This window comes from Rattus norvegicus, chromosome 14 (genome assembly GCF_036323735.1).
Source record: "Rattus norvegicus strain BN/NHsdMcwi chromosome 14, GRCr8, whole genome shotgun sequence".
Lineage (NCBI taxonomy): Eukaryota > Metazoa > Chordata > Mammalia > Rodentia > Muridae > Rattus > Rattus norvegicus.
In genome coordinates, this window is record NC_086032.1 from 36,179,258 (window position 1) to 36,199,513 (window position 20,256).

General features: G+C 42.9%; 1 protein-coding gene across 6 annotated transcripts in view; it reads left to right on the top strand.

The window, feature by feature from the left end:
* The window catches only part of Corin (corin, serine peptidase), a 230,059-nt gene that overhangs the window by 144,645 nt on the left and 65,158 nt on the right, over window positions 1-20,256 (top strand). For 3 of the 6 annotated variants that reach the window (XM_008770139.4, NM_182473.2, XM_039091709.2), the window contains one exon: window positions 13,836-13,949. In XM_008770139.4, coding sequence (XP_008768361.1) covers window positions 13,836-13,949 — 114 coding nt within the window. Of the gene's footprint in view, window positions 1-13,835; window positions 13,954-20,256 lie in introns of all 6 variants that reach the window. The other 3 variants (XM_063272920.1, XM_039091707.2, XM_063272921.1) reach the window with 1 other exon arrangement.

Below are 20,256 nucleotides of genomic sequence, written 5' to 3' on the forward strand. Positions count from 1 at the left end.
CCTCAGCTTCTCCTCTGGTGAATTCTCGATTTTTAAGTCAGAGCAGTCTGTATTCTAGAGAAGAGGACGAGGAGGAGGGGAAGGGGGAGGAGATGAAGGGGAAGGGGAGTAGGAGGAGGAGAAAAGAAAGTAAAGCCGTTAAGATATACTCTGTACCTAGAAAGTTCTAGATAAGCATTAGCTAAAAAAAATACCATGAATGGGAGTCTGGAGAGGTGGCTTAACCCTTAAGAGCCCGTGCTGCTCCTGCAGAGGGCCTGAGTTTGGTTCCTAGCCCCCATGTCCACTGGCTCACAAGGGCCTGTAACTCTAGTTCCGGGGGACATGTATGACATCCTCTTTGGAGCAGAGGTACTTGTACTCACATGTACCCCGTCCCTCCTCACCTAGCAACAGAAACAGTTCCTGTATGTCAGTGTGGAAGGCTTCGAGTGACAAGGCTGCCTCTCCCCTCCTGATGCTCTCGAGCTTCTGTGGTTTCCTGACTTTCCTTCTTCAGCCTCTATTGACCTTTGGTCGTTGTCCTAGTTAGGGTTAGTGAAGCACCGTGGTGTGGCCAGCGTGAGGAGGAGAAGCTTCATTCGATTTCCACTTCCACATCATTCTTTATCATCAGGGCAGGAATTCAAGCAGGGCAGGAACCTGGAGGCAGGAGGTGACACAGAGACCTTGGAGGGGTCCTGCTTGCTGGCTTACTTAGCATGGCTTGCTCACCCTGTTTTCTTATAGAACTCAGGACCACCAGCCCAGGGATGGCACCACACACAATGGGCTGTCCTTACCCCCTGCCCACACACACACCATCAATCACAAATTAAGAAGATGCTATGCAGCTGAATCTTGTGGAGGCTTTTTTTTGAGATTCCCTGTTTTCAGATGACTTTAGCTTGTATCAGGTTGATGTAAAACTAGCCAGCACAGTTACCTAGGGCTTTCGACCAATTAGGCTCATGCCTTGGCCCCATTCCGTAGATGTCACTTCTTACTTTGTCGTATTAATTTTTTAATGTTATTTTTAAAAATATAAATACAAAGAGAAATATAAAGTGGACCCTTGGTGTCTGTAGGTGATTGGTCTTGGACCCTGCCCACATACCTAAGTCCACAGGTGCTCATCTCTTACGTAAAAGACATTTTCATGTATCCTGTGTGCAGTCTTACCATGTGCTTTAAATCATTTCTAGGCTATGTGTAATAGCTTGCACAGTATAAATGTTGCATAAATCATCATTCTAACAGATCGTTCAATAAGGAGTAAGAAATCACATGTGTTGCGTATGTCTGCATGTATACATGCATGCGTCTCTCTGTCTGTGTCTCCAATACTGATGTGGCTATTACAGATCTACAGACTATTTTTGTCTATTGCTAGGCAAATTCATAGGCATGAAATCCATCAACACAGCCAACCATATATATGACCTGTTGCTAGTTCCCAAGACAGTTTTTGCTGTGTTCAGTGCTATGCCATTTGCAAAGTCCGTAGAGACTATGGTTGATAACTGAATGCAGAATCCTCAGAAATTGCCTTTTAATTGAGGACCTTGGGCTTCTTTGAAATGAATAGGATCCAACGTGAGAAATTTCAGCTGGGAAATGTTTTAGACGGGAGACCTCCCAGGAGTCCTCTGAATCATGCCAAGTTTTACGAGGCATTTGGCCTCTTGTCCTGTCTGCTTGTAAATGGTTTGGTTGTCAAATTTTTCTTTTGGAGTATAGTTGCTGATAGGAATTAGCAGTTTCCTTTAAAGTTCTTAGAATAAAGCAGTCTTGACCTATAGCACCAATTCCAGAACTTCCCTATGGCTCTAAGAGCTTCATTTCTATCCGGATGACTGGTGAGAAAGTATGACAGGGTTCAGTAGTGAGATGACCTCTTAGTGAGTGTCCCTTCTGAAAACACCATTTCTAGCCCACAAACATCACATTATACGTGAGTTACAATGGATATATATATATATATATATATATATATATATATATATATATATGTATATATATATATATATAAAAGAAACAAAATTGACTGAAATAAAAAAAGACCTTGGTTCCTGAGGTTATTTCTTATTATAAGAAACATCAACTCTGAAATACAATTAGCATTCCACAGCATGGGGTCTCCATAACTCACATTTCTGCTTTGTTATATAAAATGCAAAGTGACCTTTTAAAGAACTGCGGGGTTGGGGATTTAGCTCAGTGGTAGAGCGCTTGCCTAGCAAGCGCAAGGCCCTGGGTTCAGTCCCCAGCTCCGGAAAAAAAAAAAAAGAAGTGCAATTTTGTTTAAAATAAACGCTGAAAATGCAGTGCGATTGTTTTGAATTCCCTCACATCCCGGGGTGTGTCTTCTGTGGCTTAGGATGTGCTGATCCTGGTGGTTCATATGAGCTCTGAGGGCCTCAATCAACCTTTGACATCTTGCTGTAACCTGCATCTGGAACATCTCTGCGTCAGAGCTCCTGTATTCTATCCCGTGAAATTCGGGTCAGTCCACGTAGCTTGCGTTTGGGCTGTGCTAGCGCTTTGGGATGGTCGACTGCTCAACAAACATCAATTAGCCAGTCCTTCTGTGGTTTCTTCCATGGCCTTGCTAAGCTCAGTTTGACAGTTAGGAAATGTGTCCTGATTGCGTTATCTCTGATGCCTATTTTTGGTGTACTTTGGCCAGAATATAGCCCTGAGTTTTGGCCATGGTATTTCCTATTTGCTCTAAAGGGCTCTGAGTTGGATGCCAAGTTTATTTAGCTCATGAGGAGCAGGCAGCTCTCACCCTGTTGCTACGCTCCTGGAGCCATAACTGGGAACAGCACAGATAAAAGTCACTGCCCTCAGCGGTGTGATTTACAGAGACATAACTCACAAAGGTGATGTACTTTACTTTTTTATAGTTAAAGATTTACATTTTCATAGTTAAATGATAAATTTAAAAGGTAAACAGATGATGGACAGGAACAAATTATGCAACACGAAAAGCCCCGATAAATCAGTAAAGAAGAGTACAGAGAAAAACATACAGGGGACATGTGTGCGTAGGCATGAGTTGAGCGGGGGTCCCTCTGACATCAGAATTGCCCAAAGCAGAGTTTTGGGATTTCAGACACAATCACAGCTACAAATTGAGCTGTGACCACCCTTTGGAAAAGCTGTATCCCTGTGGGGATTCACGTAGTTCCACATGCTCTGTGTCATGATGAGAGTCCCAGCCAACTTCTTCCCTGGGCGACCGTTCAGTGGGACGACGGATCTAGTTCCTATCTCATATGACTTAGAAACTGTATGGTTCCCCTGGGAAAATGGGCAAAAATACCCCTTCTAAATAAAGTGATTCCCACTACCCACAAACCCCCTGGCCTTGACCCATGCCCTTGTCCTGAAGGTGTGGGACTATGCGCTTTACTCAGGATGGGCAGTGTTTGCAGAGGGGGTTACTTATTAAATAGTAGTATCAGCTCCAAGATGCAGCCTCCGACTATTGGGCATCTTTCCTCCTTTCAGAGATCAAGTCAAGGACCTCCTCTTGGCACAGCACTCATCCTAATGGCAGGAGCCTTTCAATCCCTTGTGTCTTTCTGGAAACTTTGCCTCTCCCACACCTTCCTTTCTTGTTCCCTCTGCTTGTCCTAGTCCTCTGATTACATCAGTACATACTGTCCACGGCAGGCTGGACCAGCTATAATTTCTCTTTACTGCTACAAAAGAAAGTAAGAAAGAAAAGAAAAATTCAGACGTGTATAGTAGTTTTCTAAAAGCTATACAGAAATTAAAGTATTTAAATTTAATTTAAATCCACGACTATACTTTTTCTTTAATGCCAAAAGCATTGTAAATGGTTTATTTTTGGTCTAGAGATTAGTGTGAATTTTTGGAACAATTTTTTTCATCAGCCTTTTTTATTCTTTTGAATAAGAGAATGTTCAGTAGTGAAGTTACTTGACTATTTGAGGAATACCTTGCCTGGGAACAGTCAAACTGCTAGAAATAGCCAGGTTTTCCTCACTCTGCCTTGACTCAGCTGCTATGTGCTGTCACTATGGGCTGTTGCATGGAATGAGGTAATGGTGTGTGTGTGTGTGTGTGTGTGTGTGTGTGTGGTTAGTGACAGAGATGGGAATAGCAGCACACCTCAGGCTGAACTCTGACACAGAGCTGTAGAAATTGGCTTGTAGCCACTGGCTGTCACATCTGGAAGGTGAATGAGGTCCAGTGCCCTGACCATTTGAGGGGCGAGACTACTCTGGAATAGTCTACATCGTAGCAACACCAGGAAGTGATGGGGAAGAAGCCTAATTGAATGTTCACAGGAGTCATGGCAAATCCACACACATGCGATCGGTCGTTGAGAGAGTTTTCTAAATTCTTTTCACAAAAGTGATATAAATGCTTTTCCTGTTTATTGGGCATCATTATATTATAGAATAATAAGCAATTCATAAAAAGAACTGAGAGGGAATGATTATTAAAACTTCAGTTTGGTTATGGTGAAAATGAAATCTAGACACTTGATACATAAGATGAAGTCTGACACATTTCTATGACGCTCTCGTTCAAATGCTATCAGTTATCAGCCCAGTCCACCTTGTATTGATATGACAAAATCCCAAAGCCTGGCTCCTTTGAAGAAGTTTATTTTGGCTGATCATTCCAGAAGCTTGGAAGCTCTGAAGCATGCTCTTGGTAAGGGTCAAGGCCTTCACCTCACAAGGAAAGCAGCCAGTAGGCATATGGGGAAGAAGGAGACAAAGATGCCTCTTTGTATAACAAATGTACTGTTTGCGTTCTCAGTCTGCTCCCATATATAAGCATGAAGTTGGGGTGTTCTTTCCACATCATGCATACTTCCTTTATTCAGCATATATTTCTATGCATTCATTGGGTTTGTATAGAACAGTGCTGTGTTTGTCTGGACTTTATCAAAGGTAGTTACTGTAGGTGGCCTCACATTTGGAGAAAAATCTCAAAACTATATCAGTGGTCTAGAAAATCGTAATTGTTTTTTGAAGTTCAGTGTTTTCTGAAGCAAATTCAGAAGGTGGGTGGATAAAGGTTTTTAATCTCTCAAAAACCTTAAATAAGTAATTATCTTTGAATTTAGAAATACCCGCCTGGCTTATTGAGTGGACAGACTATAAACAGACAATTTTGAATTGCTCTGTGTTTCAGAAACTTTAACTTACTGCGGTTCTTTGCAGGAAAAAAACAAGCAAACCATCTTTGCATATGCTCTGTTTGCCGATGAGCTCTGAAAACACATTGCTCAGAGCCTTGTTTGAGGATTAATATTTGAGGTGTAGACTAGAGTGTCATTTTTCTTATGTAATCCTAATTTTGAAGGTTCCTCAATCCTTTCTGTCCTCTCCCTTTTCTTCTGTCCCTCATTTTTTTCTCTTTGCTCCTGCCCTTGCTTCTGTCTTCTCTTTAATATTGAATCGAAGTGAGATTTCTTTGTGAAATGCATCCTTGTACTTCTGCCTGGCTTCTGCTTCAGTTGGTCTCTGGTCATCCAGCTTGACTTCCAGATTAATGTTTTCTTAACCTTCTCCTCTGTCGAATTATATTTAAGGATCTACTGGACAAGACTGTGTCTGCTTTACGCCAGGATGTTTCTCGAGATACTGAGTAGTGGTCGGGGACTGTTCTTGGAATCCCACTTACATTCTCCTTCCCAGTTACGCATGCAGATTTTGTTTCCTCGAGGCCACTTTTAGATAACTTTTCCATGACTAATTTCTCAACAGAATGATAGACCTTCCATCATGCTGTCAGACAGGCAATATCTATGCTTTGGTCTTATTTTTAGGAATTAAAGCGGAGGGCCATATGGTAAAGTCCCTACAGACCCAAAGCATAGTTCTACTTCATAGCAGGGGTTGGATGGGGGCTGCATGTTTAAGTCCAGGAGTAACTCAGGCATAAAGACATCTAATTTGGGAAGCTGTTTTGGATTTCCTTTGAACATTTGTTTAACAGAGATGGTTTCTTACTAAATAAAAGATGTTGTATAAAAAGCACCAAGGGGTATTAGAGAGCTGTGTGTACTGTGGCTTGGTTGCAACATGGGGGATACCACGGAGCATAAAAGAAGCCACCATGACGCCTCTCTTTTTAGAATATTGAGAGCCATCTCAATGAATCTGTAATAGATCACCTAACATGTGCTCCCTTTGGACAATGAAGTTTCCTAATTGGGAATTTTGCTCTTATAAGAAGGATGAAAACTAAATCATGCAGCCACTCACTGAGGACTCAGAATGATGAGTTCTCACCTCCGCATTCTTAGGGAGGAAGGATGCAGCTGAGAGGTGGGAAAGAGATGGGGAGAGCAGGTGGGGTCACATGGGGTCACTCAGCATGGAGGGTGTAGAGAAAAAAGTTCGCACTGGCTCATGGGGCTGGGGAGTCAGAAGCATGAGGTAGGTGCTCCCCGAATTTTGGCAGGTTCCTCCTTTGTCTGAGGAGAAAGAAGCGGGATCTCAGAAGGGAATGACTGTGTGGGACACCTAGAAGCAGGCCACTGGGGACTATTGCTAGGGACACAGTTGGGGATTCTGCCTGACATCGCCTTGTTAGCTCCACCACCACAAATCCATCAACAATCCTTAGAGGGACTGAGAGCTCCGATCTTTCCTCAGTCCTTCAGGTATCAGGTGAGCCCCACAGATCCTCACACTATGGCCGCACCCTGGGTTGCAGGAGAGGCCCTGTAGAACGTGTCTGGATATTTCTCATCATCGCTTAGGCTGAAACATAATGCCGTGTGATTTTGATGAAGATATTGCCATGTGTTACCTTATTTGAATTGTTTTTTTTAACATGTATGTATTTTGGGGGCATGTTAGGGCAGCTGTTGGGGAGTTCTGAAAATACCTTGAAGGAGTCTGCTCTCTTGTTCCACCACATGGGTTCCAGGGACCAAACTTATTTGTCAGGCTTGGCAGCAAGTTCCTTCACCTCCTAAGCCTTCTTGCTGGCCTAGACATGGCATTTCTTTTTTTTTTTTTTTATTAACTTGAGTGTTTCTTATTTACATTTCGAGTGTTATTCCCTTTCCCGGTTTCCGGGCAAACATCCCCCTAATCCCTCCCCCTCCCCTTCTTTATGGGTGTTCCCCTCCCCATCCTCCCCCCATTGCTGCCCTCCCCTCAACAATCTAGTTCACAGGGGGTTCAGTCTTAGCAGGACCAAGGGCTTCCCCTTCCACTGGTGATCTTACTAGAATATTCATTGCTACCTATGAGGTCAGAGTCCAGGGTCAGTTCATGTATAGTCTTTAGGTAGTGGCTTAGTCCCTGGAAGCTCTGGTTGCTTGGCATTGTTGTTCATATGGGGTCTCGAGCTCCTTCAAGTTCTTCGAGTTCTTTCTCTGATTCCTTCAACGGGGGTCCCGTTCTCAGTTCAGTGGTTTGCTGCTGGCATTCACCTCTGTATTTGCTGTATTCTGGCTGTGTCTCTCAGGAGCGATCTACATCCGGCTCCTGTCGGCCTGCACTTCTTTGCTTCATCCATCTTGTCTAATTGGGTGGCTGTATATGTATGGGCCACATGTGGGGCAGGCTCTGAATGGGTGTTCCTTCTGTTGGACATGGCATTTCTTATACCCATGTATGACAGGGTTAAATCCACGACCACTGTATCTTCAAGTCATTCTGAGCCCTTCTTGGTTCCAGGCATCTGCCTGTATTCTTCTTACTCATGAGAAATAGGAAGTAATAAGGGAAGTAAGAAGGAAGGTCTAGTCCCTTCTCAAATCTTCTTCCACATTTAGTGACTCATGTCTTCTTCTCAAGCTCAAGTATAATGAATACTAAATATAATGAAAAGATAACAGTCTATAACAGAAATCACAACTATTAATAACCCCAAAAAGAATTAACTGTGTTTTACTAAAGTTTGAATTGAACACTTAGAATCTTAAAGGAGTTTTAAGTGCTGCTAATCCTTACCAGTGTAAGCAGACAGTCCTGACACACAACATGTGCTGTAACATGGCCCCAGGGTCCCTTTCTTGCATATCATAGACATTTCCAGAGATATACTGCTCTAACCCAAAGGATAGGTAATGTGGGTGGAGGTGTGGGGACAGAGGCCTAGACACACCCTCACAGGCCAGAGGGGAGGTTATTTTAGGTAGAAGAGCCTTTCCTTGCCCTGTTATTAGAGCAAATTGTTCTGAGAACAGGCCTTATCTGCAGATTTGATGACACAGAGAAATTTTAGTATTCTGTCTATTTATTCATCCATCGGGGAAAAGAACATCATAAGACAGTCATTACCCTTGAACATGGAGGGCCGAGGACCTAGAACTAGCTTGATTCTCCCAGCACTCCGTGTTCCCAGGCTTCATTTAATACTTTATAAATAATCTAACTTCCTCTTGTTAGCTGACGGTTTTATCCTAGACTCAGGACAGAGCAGTAAGAAAACTGACCAGCTGCCTTCCCTTAAGAAAGTTACATGGTAGGAAGAAGCCAGAGGACAATGAACGAACATGTAAAATGACTTTGATATGTGAGTTGTAACAAAACATGGGTTTTGTTACTGTCTGGGTGAGCTTGACTTCCTGCTGACTGTGCCCCATAGGCCTGGGCATCAGCACCCTTGGAAGTGGTGGGCACAGGGTGCTGTGTCAAAAGATGTCTTGTTTGAGCCTTGTGTCACCTTCGAGTAAACCCAACTACATTCCAGGCATAGGAAGTGAGATCAGGAACTTCCAGCCAGCCTGGGATCTATACTGAGACCCAGTCTCCAAGCAAACCCCAAAACAAAGTACAAACAATTTTAATACAAAAAAATAAAAGAGATGTTCAAAGTGAAAATGAGGGGGATTTCTTAGCTTAATGGGTAGTTATATCAAAGAATTGTCACTTTTGTGGTGGATTAGAGGAATAGAAAGGTTTAGTCTCTGTGGTTAGATTATATATGTATATATTCTTTTTCTCTCTCTTTATCTTGGCGAATGGTCATTGTTTAGTTGGCCCGTGGGCAATACTTAGTGTCTTTTCTGCTTCTCCCACAGAACACGATCATTCAAATGTATTAAAAGACTTCACTTAAACATTGTTTTTGTGCTCATTTAACATAACATTTAATTGCTTTCTTCTGCAGCAAAGTTGTTCTTTCTTGGCTGTTCACCACCTGCCCCTTCTCCCATAGACATACCACTGTCTGACTTTGGCCCCAGTACTCTATTGAAATTCTCATCAAGGTCTCCACCGGCTTCTGCGTTGCCGTTCTGGGGTTAGTCTCTATCCAAAGACGGACACTCAGCTGTGCAGTGTCCCTCTTCTTCTGCATCGTCCAGCAGTGCTCTTCCCCCTGGGGAATCTCACTCCTTCTATACCCAGGTCCTCCTACTCCAACTTCTACCCATAACTTTTTAACATTTAACAAATGAAAGCCTCAGGGATTAGAACTTACCCTCCATGGAGGTTTGGGCAGAGATCAAGTTTGGATCAGACCCTTGGACTTCCTTTTCCCTGATTTTTCATCCTAAAGTTGAGGACTATCTTTTCCTCATAAAGATCCAGCAATGACTGGGTGAGCCACAGGCTGACGACGCTCATTCTGTTTCAAGTACTTAAGTAACCTCTGCATGGAAAGAGCCGGGGAGATTTACACCAAGCCCTTCAAGCTGGATGTAGAATGTGGCTCTGACAGGCTCTCGCTCTGCGCGGACCCGGGTGGAATGTGCTGCTGCAGGTTAGCTCGCTCTAGAGGTGGAACTGAAGCTGACCAAGCTCAGAAGAAGGGTTGATGGGGCTCCCTCACAATCAGTAGTTGGTTAGAAATTTCCAAGTCTCTAGAAGTTGATCACTGGAGCAAGAGAGCATTTGCCAATATAAATGCTGCTCTGATGGAGTGGAGAGAGGTGGCTCAGTGGTTAGGAGCACTTGACTGCTCTTCCAGAGGTCCCTGAGTTCAATTCCCAGCAACCGCATGGTGGCTCCTCAGTGTTGCCCTGAAACACAGAGAGAAGCAAGGAAGGCTAGAAACAGTTGAAATTTCCAATGAATTAAGTTTTGTGAAGTGTTATTTCGGAAACTAATCAGAGACTAGAAGATTGAGAAAGGCCAACCACCCTCACGAGTACACTCTCCCAAAGCCATGGCAGTCTGAAGCCCAGGTGGTTTATAATCAACCCCACCCTACCTGGACTTGGGAAGTAGCGTTTCATGGGGCATAACTGAGTAGTGCTGTTCTTGCAGAAGTGTTCATTGTTGAAAGAATAAAAAATCAGCAATAATGTTGATCACCTTCAATCAGATGATGCCCAGTTGGATATATACTTGATTAAGAGGGGGCAGCTTTGATTTCTTATTGAGGTATTGGTAGGGACTAGGCTAGGGGGGCACTCTGTAAATCTCATCTCAATTAATTAATGACTCTTCTATTGATCTGCCGGCTATTGATTTTAATTTAAGTTCAGCACATTCCTTGTAGAATCGCAGACAGAGCGGTACACAGTGTCAGGATGGTACAACATGCCTTCTCCTCAGAATCTCTCTTTATCATCTGAGTGATAATTCAAAGGCTGTGAAAAGACGATTGGTAGAAGACTGAAATTTACGGGAAAACCTCTGCAGAAACTTGATAAGTGCTCTCTTAGGATGTCTTCCAGAAAGCCAGTGCTGATGTGGAATGGCACTCATCTGGATCCGATTCACCTGGAGAACAGACATCTGTCTTTTATTTACAGAGAGAAAGAAAGACAATTTGAATTTTGGCTCAGACCCAGTACCCTGGAATCAGACTCAGCTAACAGCATGAAGGTCGCTAGCAGAACAGGGGAGTGGGTGGGGTGTGGAGGACTGGGCTGCAGTCTGGACCTCAAGATTCTGGGCTGACATTTTTTTTTTACCTCTTACTAACATTGTAGCTTTGGGCCATTGCTGTCTTAACCTCTGGGTACTCTGGTTCTCCTATCTGTAAATTACCACCTCCCCCCAAGGGTGTCAGAGCGAGAATGTCTGCCTTGAATTTTAGAAATTCAGAGTTGATGTTTATAGCTTTGTCTTGTAAATTGAAAAGCTTATGTAAGAAATGACAAATTCTACATTCAAGAGTCAAACAGAAAAGATTCTTTATACTGTAATTTTTGATACTGATGACAAGACTTCGAACTTTCTTTTTCAATTTCTTTGTTTCCCCCTGTGTGCTCATTGTACACAATGCTGTATTTCATAAGGGCATGTTTATGCAGGTATGCATAGTCCTTCCTGCTTCCTCCCCACCTCGCCATTCCGTTTGCACCATTGCTCCCTAGACAAATCTGCCTTTACTTTCATATCGGATATGCACACATTACTCTACATATTAATGTAAATTATATCAGATATACACACATTACTCTATGTATTAATATAAATCATGTAAGCCACAAATGAGAGGCAATGGACACTATTTGTCTTTTCAAGACTGACTCAAGCACACACTTTCAGAGAAAGAAGGGCAGGGTTTTCAGTGTCTCAAAGCCTTCTTGACTGTCCCACCCCTTTCGAATGTGGTGCCATTCAGAAGTCACCTTCGGTTGAATCAGCCATGACAAGAGAGGTTAATAACAAGGCAGCACCGGCAGTGCTAGGGTTTAAATTTGATCTAGATTTGAGATGACCACATCCAAGTAACAGCTTCACTAAAGTCATATTTACATGAGGTCTGGAGATGCCCTCTGGACGTCAGGAACTAGTTCTTGTTGAGCTTTCAGCTCTATTTCCTGAGGACTCATCAGAGCCATAGGTGGGAATACAGTGCTCACCAAGACGCCACAGAAAGGCGGGCATGGCCTTTCCGCACTCCGTGGTTTTGTACTCCCACAGTGGGGAACCAATCTCAGAGTAGGATAGACAGCCCTTCACAATTTTCTCTCACCTCCGGAGGGAAGATATTGCATAGACCAGCTGGGAAACTCCTAGCATATTGTTTCATTTTATATCTGGTTCCCTGGTGCCCATTAGGAGTCTGTACTTGTAGTTATAGGACTACAGGCATGTGCCAAATCCTCCTACCCTGTACACATCAGACATGTTGAGTACTTTGGCCATTGAGATTCACTATGTAGTTAATTAGATTGATTCTGAAACTATAAAAATGCAGTGAAAACCATATTTTTATTATTGATATTGTGAGATTATCAGATCATCTAGGACTTTGCTTCCAGCAAATCAAAACACTGATTTTCCATGAGAGCTTTGGGGGGAAATCATGGATATGACGTTACTTCTTTCCTTTAGGCTTCGTGATGTTGTATGGTCCTGTTGGAGATTTATGTGGCTTTTCCCATCAAATACTAATCTAGAACCTTCTGAGTGCTGGCCACTGAACATCTGGGGACCGTGACAATGGGACTCCCCAACTGCAGCTCTCTCTGTGTGCCTTTCTTCATTTCCATTTTTACATCAAATAGTTATCCAGTTCTCAAATCTCATAATTAAGGGTTCCAGAGTCGCGTGATCAGGGAAGATGTACTTCAGGAGAACGGGAGGAGGCAACCATCCCTGTGACTGGCATGCACAGTCACTTAGATGACTTTATTTTCTACTATTCTAAAACTGGAGCATCCCCTCCAAAGCATAGCATTTTCCTCTGGCTAGAGAAATAGACATGATCACTATATTTGTAAAATTCAGAGTAAAACAAAATAAAGATTGCCCTTATCCTTTTGACTGAGGATAATTACAGTAGCTGACCTTGATCTGTGCTGAGTTGGAATATGCTTTTTAGCACCAATTGCTGTCTTTTCACTTGAAGTACCTTGAACTTCTCCCCAGGATGTTGAGATTTTTCTGTGGTGTGCATTTTCAGTGACAATAACAGTACTTTTTACTACGGAGTTACCAAATTGATTCAGGCAGCCCCTGTGTTTTATGTAATTGCTACCTTATGGTTTCCTCATCATAAACAAGATGGTATGAATAGCCTTAAAGTTAAGCTTGTCTGTATTAATATTAATTTCCTCTGCACGAAGTCCAAGAAATCAGATTTTTTTTTTTAGACAAAAGCTCTCTAGTTTAAAGGGTACCCAGTACGCATAAGCACATATGGAAGATTATTTGTATCTGCTTTGCTGAAGTTTCCTTTTTATTAATGACCCTTTTGGATCATATTTCTGACTTCCTATCTGAAATTTGTTACATATTGTAATTCTCAAGTCGTCAAATAGCTGTTGAAATTTAAAGAAGGGAATATCTGATAACAGCAAAAGAGTAATCAAACCCAACTGTTCACAGGCAGTGACAAAATGATAGAAAATATTATTAGTTAATAATTAGTTTCATGTTTCCTATGCCCAAACAGACCCTTACACTTTAACTGGCCAATTGTTAAGGCAAGCAAATATATTTCAAATGCAGGGCATCGGGTCTCTGCTCCCGTATCCCAGAGCACATCAACTGGCGGACTCTGTTTTTATAGGAACTGTCTCTGGGCTGCACACAGTAGCACTTTAAGAGGGATCTGTTTGTTCAGTCAATAATACTCCACTTTCACATTGTTTGCAGTCGCTTAGAAAAACATCTTCCCGTTGGGCGTTTTCTCCACATAAACTGTACAGGGCTGAGTGCTCTATTGTTTCCGAACACACAAACCCCCTGGGCAAGTTGGCTGGTAAATTGTAACCTGGCTGTCTCCAGCAAGCACTGTTTGGGTTACTTCTAGATAATTCTACCGCAAGCGTTCCCAAGTCCGAAGGGAAGCTGGTGACAATTGACAACGAGGGGACCTGGGAGCAAATCTGTCAAATCTCAAAGGAACTTTTTGTTATTATTTTTTATTTGTTTTCACTCTCTGACATTTAAAAGAATAGAGAAACATATTCTGATCCCGCCCGCTTTCTTTTCCAGCGCTCTGTGGAGGAGGTGAGAGCTTCCTGTGTACCAGCGGGCTCTGCATCTCCAAGAAGCTGCAGTGTAACGGCTACAATGACTGTGATGACTGGAGCGACGAGGCTCACTGCAGTAGGTGACAGGCCCGGTGGGGGCTTCTCTGGGTGGGAAGGGATTCTATGGAAGAGCCTAGACACCTAAGCCCCCTGCACTGTTGGATACTGACTACCAGCTAGGCCATTAGTAGACCGCCATTGGTTTGCCATTCTTTTTTCTTCTTCTTTTTTTCCCCCATTTTTTCTTTTATTGGATATTTTCTTTATTTACGTTTCAAATGCTATCCCTTTTCCCATTTCCCTTCTTGAAACCCTCTATCTCATCCCTGCTCCCCCTGCTTCTATGAGGGTGCCCCCCCACTCTGTTCTGCCTCCCCACCCTGGCATTCCCCTATAGTGGGGCATCGAGCCTTCACATGACCAAGGCCTCTCCTCCCATTGATGCCGGACAAGGCCATCCTCTGCTACATGTGAGGTTGGAGCCATGGTTCGCTCCATGTATCTTCTTCGGATGGTGGTTTAATCCCTGGGAGCCCTGGGGCATCTGGTTGGTTGATATTGCTGTTCTTCCTATGGGGTTGCAAACCCCTTCAGCTCCTTCAGTCCTTTCTCTAACTCCTCCATTGGCGACGCCATGCTCAGTCCAGTGGTTGGCTGTGAGCATCCACATCTGTATTTGTCATACTCTTAAGTGAGCCAGTAGGTTTTTCTCCCCCAGAGCTATCATGCTGGGTTTGCGCCCTGCTCAAAGGCTTGGGTTTATAAGTACTCCTGCAGCTAGGTGCACAAAGGAACAGCTCAGAAAGTAAACGATCTGTCTAGCGGTCCTACCCTTGGGAGGAGGGGCTGAGTTTATTTTCTTTGGGTGAGGAATTTTGTTTTTGTTTTGGAAGCATTATGAGTATAACGCTCAACTGTTTAAAGGAGGTTTTTTGTTTTTTGTTTTAAAGAAAATAAGAAAGCCTTTTACATTAGTGATCGTTTGCACTCATGGCTCAGCTGAGTCCAAGCCTCTTGCTGGTTTATGGTTCCCCTTCGCTGGAGAGAGAGTGTGCTAATAGTTTTTGGCCCTCTAGTCAGCATAATAACCCTTCTACTGCTTGGTTTAATTTATTTGGCCATTTTGACTGGAGAAGCCTGTGGTTTGTCCAATGTAGATTCCGATTTCGAGTTGTTTGCCCGTACCTAGCAGAAGGGAGCACGAACCTTGATCATTACACTGCGTCCTCTAGACTCAGGGCAGAGCTGAGCCACTGTGTTCCGGCTGCTGTTACCCATGTATAATTAATCACAGCCAGCACGGGTAGAGTTGTGTTTCCTTCCCAGGAGGCTCACCCAGCCATGGTGGGAGCTTGAGGTTGCCGCCTCAGTTGAGAGAGTCCTGTTTCCCAGGTACCAAGCGTTCAACCTGTGGGGAGGATGGTTAGGATGCTCATCTGCTGGGAGTTTGGGCAGGCGGCATATCGTAGGATCAGTAAAATGTGGTTTCATCGTGCACAAGCTTTTAAAAAAATGTCCGAGTGAAAAAAAAATAAATGGTTAGGAGAGGCTTTGTGTCAACTTCTTAGAGTATTCCAACACATGTTGATATATTAAAGGTTTGAGAAATATTGCGGTTTAAATCAATCAATGCTATATGTCTTCAAACTTTTTCTCCCGTGAACTCTCACCCTTATTTATTTGTACATTTATTTATTTTGTATATTACATACCAGTAGGCAGGAATTAAGTAGTGTTACATGTATTTTGAAAACTGTTATTTTTAGTAAAGTGTTGATTTTTTTTTTTTTACAACACGGAAAACTCTTCTCAGCCTGTAGTTACATTGAGGACTAGGGCTGTTACATCAGCAGAAGACACTATTCAAAATGGCTGCCGGAAGGAATTCTGAAAGGTTCAATTGGATTATGTCCATCTTATGGGGGTGCAGTAGAATCTCTCGTTAACTTCCTGCTGCTGGGGCCAGTACTGGGGCATTATTTGGAGTCAGCTCGTGCCTTTGGCCCTGCGCAGCCAGCTCTGGCTTCCTCATTTTGTTCTCTGTGATGCTGAGCATTGATTGTCAATGCCGTTAGTGCTTTGCACGACAGTCTTTAAGATATAATCTGAAGGAGTCGATTTTTCTAGTTACCAGCTGAATAAGGATATCTTGGGAGCCATTTATTAAAGAAGATGGCTACTAGCTGGCATTATATTCATACCCCAAAATGACATGATCTGGCCCATTGAAAAAAAATGCATTCCTTTAGCAAATGTCTCTATGAAACCCCATAGTGAAACATGTAAACCTTGGTATACTATTGTTTCTGATCATTGGAGGGCATCTCCTGAGCCTGAAGGTTCATTCAATGTGTGCGACATTCCAACAGGAGCTTCTCTCGGCTGGCCTCTACTCTCCTATTGTTACCGCCCTGCTGTGAGAACAATGTGTGTCTGAAGTAGGGTTTGTGTGCAGATCGGAGTGTCACCACAATCCCAGGTACTGAGGAGGAGAGAAGCTTGGTTGAACATTCCCTGTGGAAGGCAGGAGAAAATACCCAGCTCCTCTCACCTAGCAAGACCATGGTGGCCAGAAGAGACAGGAAGCTAAACCTTCCTCTTACCCTGCACTCATTTTCCTTTTAAAAGCAAGTTGGGTCATTTGTGGAGTTTCTTGCATTATTCAATTCAATGGAAGCAGAGAAAAGGACTTCCCTGTGGTAAATTATCTATCAGTTGTGCTAGAAGTGTTTACCTTCAGGATTTGATGGAACTCTCAGCTCAGGGGAACTTTCTTTTCTTCAAAGGCAGCAAAGGCTTGGGGCAATGAAGACATTTACCAGTAATCAAATGGATGGATTTGCCGTCAGTTGTGAAATGTTTCAAATTTAACATGATTTAGTCATATGTGCTGCTTCTGAGTTGGCCTTATCCACACAAGTTCAGATTTGGTGAATTACATGATGGTCTCTTCACTCAGGTGACAAGAAAATGGTTTGTTCTGGTTGCTCTAGCACTCCCTGGGTGGTGACTGACCATCATCACGGCGGCATTGTGAATACCCCTGACTGCTTGCTGCTTTCCTTCTCTACTAAGTAATTTGGTCAGCTATTCTTCAGAATTTATTGAATAAAACTATTCCCAACCTCTTAGAACAATCTTAGTTTCACAACAGAAAGGTCTTTGTAAAAATGAGGAAAACTCAAAAAAATTATTTTTCATTCTGGTATCAAGGAAGGCTGTGTCTATAACCTGGGCTTTCCTCAGCATGTGTGGACTGCGTTAGCATCTCCAGGAAGCAACCCCTCTCCCTGAAGTGATGGTCATATGCTTGGCTTGGAGATGAGTTTAGGTGGGAGGGCTTTTGCCCTATTACTGGGTAATCTGATTCGTAGACCCTGGACCAGAAGTAGCGCATCTCTTCTGATGCTAATGTACTGTAGACTTTTGACTGGGTAACCATCCCAAGAGCAGTTCGAGCAGGGGCTGCTAATACTGTCACACGACAGGTGTTTATAGGAACATATTGTTTAAGAGCCCCTCAGCTCTGAGGAGGTGACTTAGCAGTAGAGAGTACTTGCTGTTCTTGAAGAGGACCCTGATTTCATTCCCATCATGCACATGACTCACAACCACCCATCACTTTAGTTCCAGGGGATTTCATGCCCTTTCCTGAGTTCCAAGGCACCAAACATGCACGTGCTACACAGACACACGTGTAAACGGACCACTCAGACCCATAAAATAAGAGAAGCAAATCTAAAAACAAAAACAAGTCCCAAAGAAAATAGTTCACATACTTTGGTTCAAAAAGGTCTCCCATCCAAAAACTAATCAGCTAAAACTAATCTGCTAGCTTCCAAGACCGGACGCGATTGGGCTTGTTCACAGTGTGCGACTTTATACTTGTTGGCACACAAAATCAACCAAATACTTTTGGAAACCATTTGCTCTGAACTTCGGGTAAAATGGGTGAACTTGTTTTTGTTTATTTTTGTTGTGGCTGCTTGTTTTTGACGAGAGTGCTTACCCAATAAGGAGCGCCATACAATATGGCGACCAGTACTGGAAGTATTCGATTCAGGCTGTCTAGCTTCCTATATTTCTATTACCTTCCCTGTTTCTGGATACAACTCTGCCTCTCTTTGCCTCCATTTCCTCATGAGTGGAAATAGGACCCTCTCTCTGGTTGAGTTTTGGACATAAAACCTATAGGATTGAGTTGTTGGATGTAAACCTAGATAGGCATGGCACAACTCCATAAGAACACCGAAGTTTATGGCCATGGTGCTGGTTGTCACTAAGATTAGGTTAATCTCTGCCACCTCCATTGTGTCATTCAGGACTGAGACAAATACCCTAGAGAGACAATTTTAAAGGAGGAAGGATTTTGTTTCTCTGTGGTGGGTGGTGGGTGATGGGTGATAGGTGGGGAGTATTGTGCTTTGTTTGGGTGTTGGTTTCTTTGTCTCAGAGGCGACAGCATATGATTGGTTGCTGGTGTCTTTTGGGGCCTGAGGTAAGGCAGAATAGCAAGGAGGGAGAGTGCAGTGGAGCACAGTGGCTCCCCTCATGGTGGTCAAGGAGATAATGAGGAGATAATGAGGAGATAATGATGAATGCCCACTACCACCACATCTCTCATAACCTCTTTTCTGGAAGCCTAATCCCCTAAAATAAGGATGCATGTAAATACTAGAAATGTTCCAGCTGATTAATAAGTGTCTCATTTGACAAGTAACGAAAGAGTCTTGGATGTTTGCAGAAATTCCCTTAGTGTAGTAACTCTGGGAAAATGCTGACACAGTCAAACTATTGCATATTCTTGGATTTCATCTATGTGTGAACCCAGTAGTAGATACGTTTTTGTAGAAACCCAGTGAGTAGATACATTATATTTTGATTGCTTTCCGTATAGCTTTTTTTTTTTTAGTCTAATCAGAGGAGTAACACACAAACACAACCTTCTTTTTCCTTTTGGTTAGTAAAATTGCCTTTGGCATTTCTTTCATGTATAAAACGCAATCTAATTACACTTATCTTCTGCCCCTGTCAAACCCCTCCCTCTCACAAGTTCCCTTCACATTATTGACTCTTTGCTTGGTCTTGTAATGCACTGAGTGGAACTGGTGGCATCTGTGTGACCATAGCTTTTGGCACTATCCATCAGAATTTGGCAAGGTCGATGTTGGAAACACAACTGAAGACAATGACTGCCACCCTTCCAGAACCTTCTAGCACTCAGTCTTTTGTCAGGGATGAGTGGAACTCTATGATTCCCCTCCCTCATTCATGACTGATTGTTGACAGACCCGGTGCAGGCAATTGATGTGATTTCTTTGCTATTTTTGTCTTTTTTCTTCTGGGGTAGAGGACCAAACCCAGGGTGCTAGGCAATCACTCTACTACTGAGCTAAATCCCCAACCCCTGATGTGATTTCAAGATTACAGTTGCTGCACCAAACCTAGAAGAGAACATTTATAGTCTTTCTCCGACACCATTAAACCTTAGTGATTAAATCAGGTACTAAATATGACATTTCAAATATGTTATTTGAAAAGAATACTGTAAGAGGTATAATAAAAACCAAACAAGATGGTGTAAACGCAGTGACAACTTAGAAAACAGGGTCACTTTGAACAAAGATATGGAGAGAGGCTGATGGGAAAAGGAAGGTTTGGGCTAGGCCTAGAGGGCTAGACCTATAGACTGTGTTTATGAGCTAGGATGGTGGTTCTCTAACCAGTGGGTGACATTTGCAATATGTGGACACATTGTCACTGCTACAGCTGAGAGCATGATGGGAATTCTACCCATGTCTAGTGGCTTGCAATCAAGGCCACTGTTAAACAGCCATTCCTGAGCAACTGTAAATTACTCCAGCTGAAGCTCCAGTAGGATGGCAGGGAGGACTCTCCTCCAGGGGGAGTCAGTGGGAGAAAAAAAAATCCAGGTATTCATCAAGGCCAGCCTCTTCTTACAGGTCTGTTAAGAGATGAGGCGGTGCCATGGTAAGTCTTTTAACCTCCCTGGTCATCTCCCAGTGAGAAGATTGTGTGAAAATAACCTTTACTCTCTAAAATTCTATGAATGTAACCTAAGCTTCTCGAATTGAGGCAAAGCAGCTTGTGTTTATAGAGTGGGGCACTGGACGAACTAAAGGAAGTCCTTGTTAAAAAGGCCTTCTGTTTCTTAGCGTTAAGCTTTAATTTAATGGTAATTTTGAGGGACAAAGGTCTATAGTGTATTTATCAGATGCCAACCTGAAGTAAATATTTACATGAAAGAACTTCAGAAGAAACATTTTTCCATCAAGTTCTCTGTTAATAAAAAAAAAAAGAGAGAGAGCTGGAGGTACAAAAACACCTAACTTAAGTCCAGGCAAAAATTATGCTTGAACTAA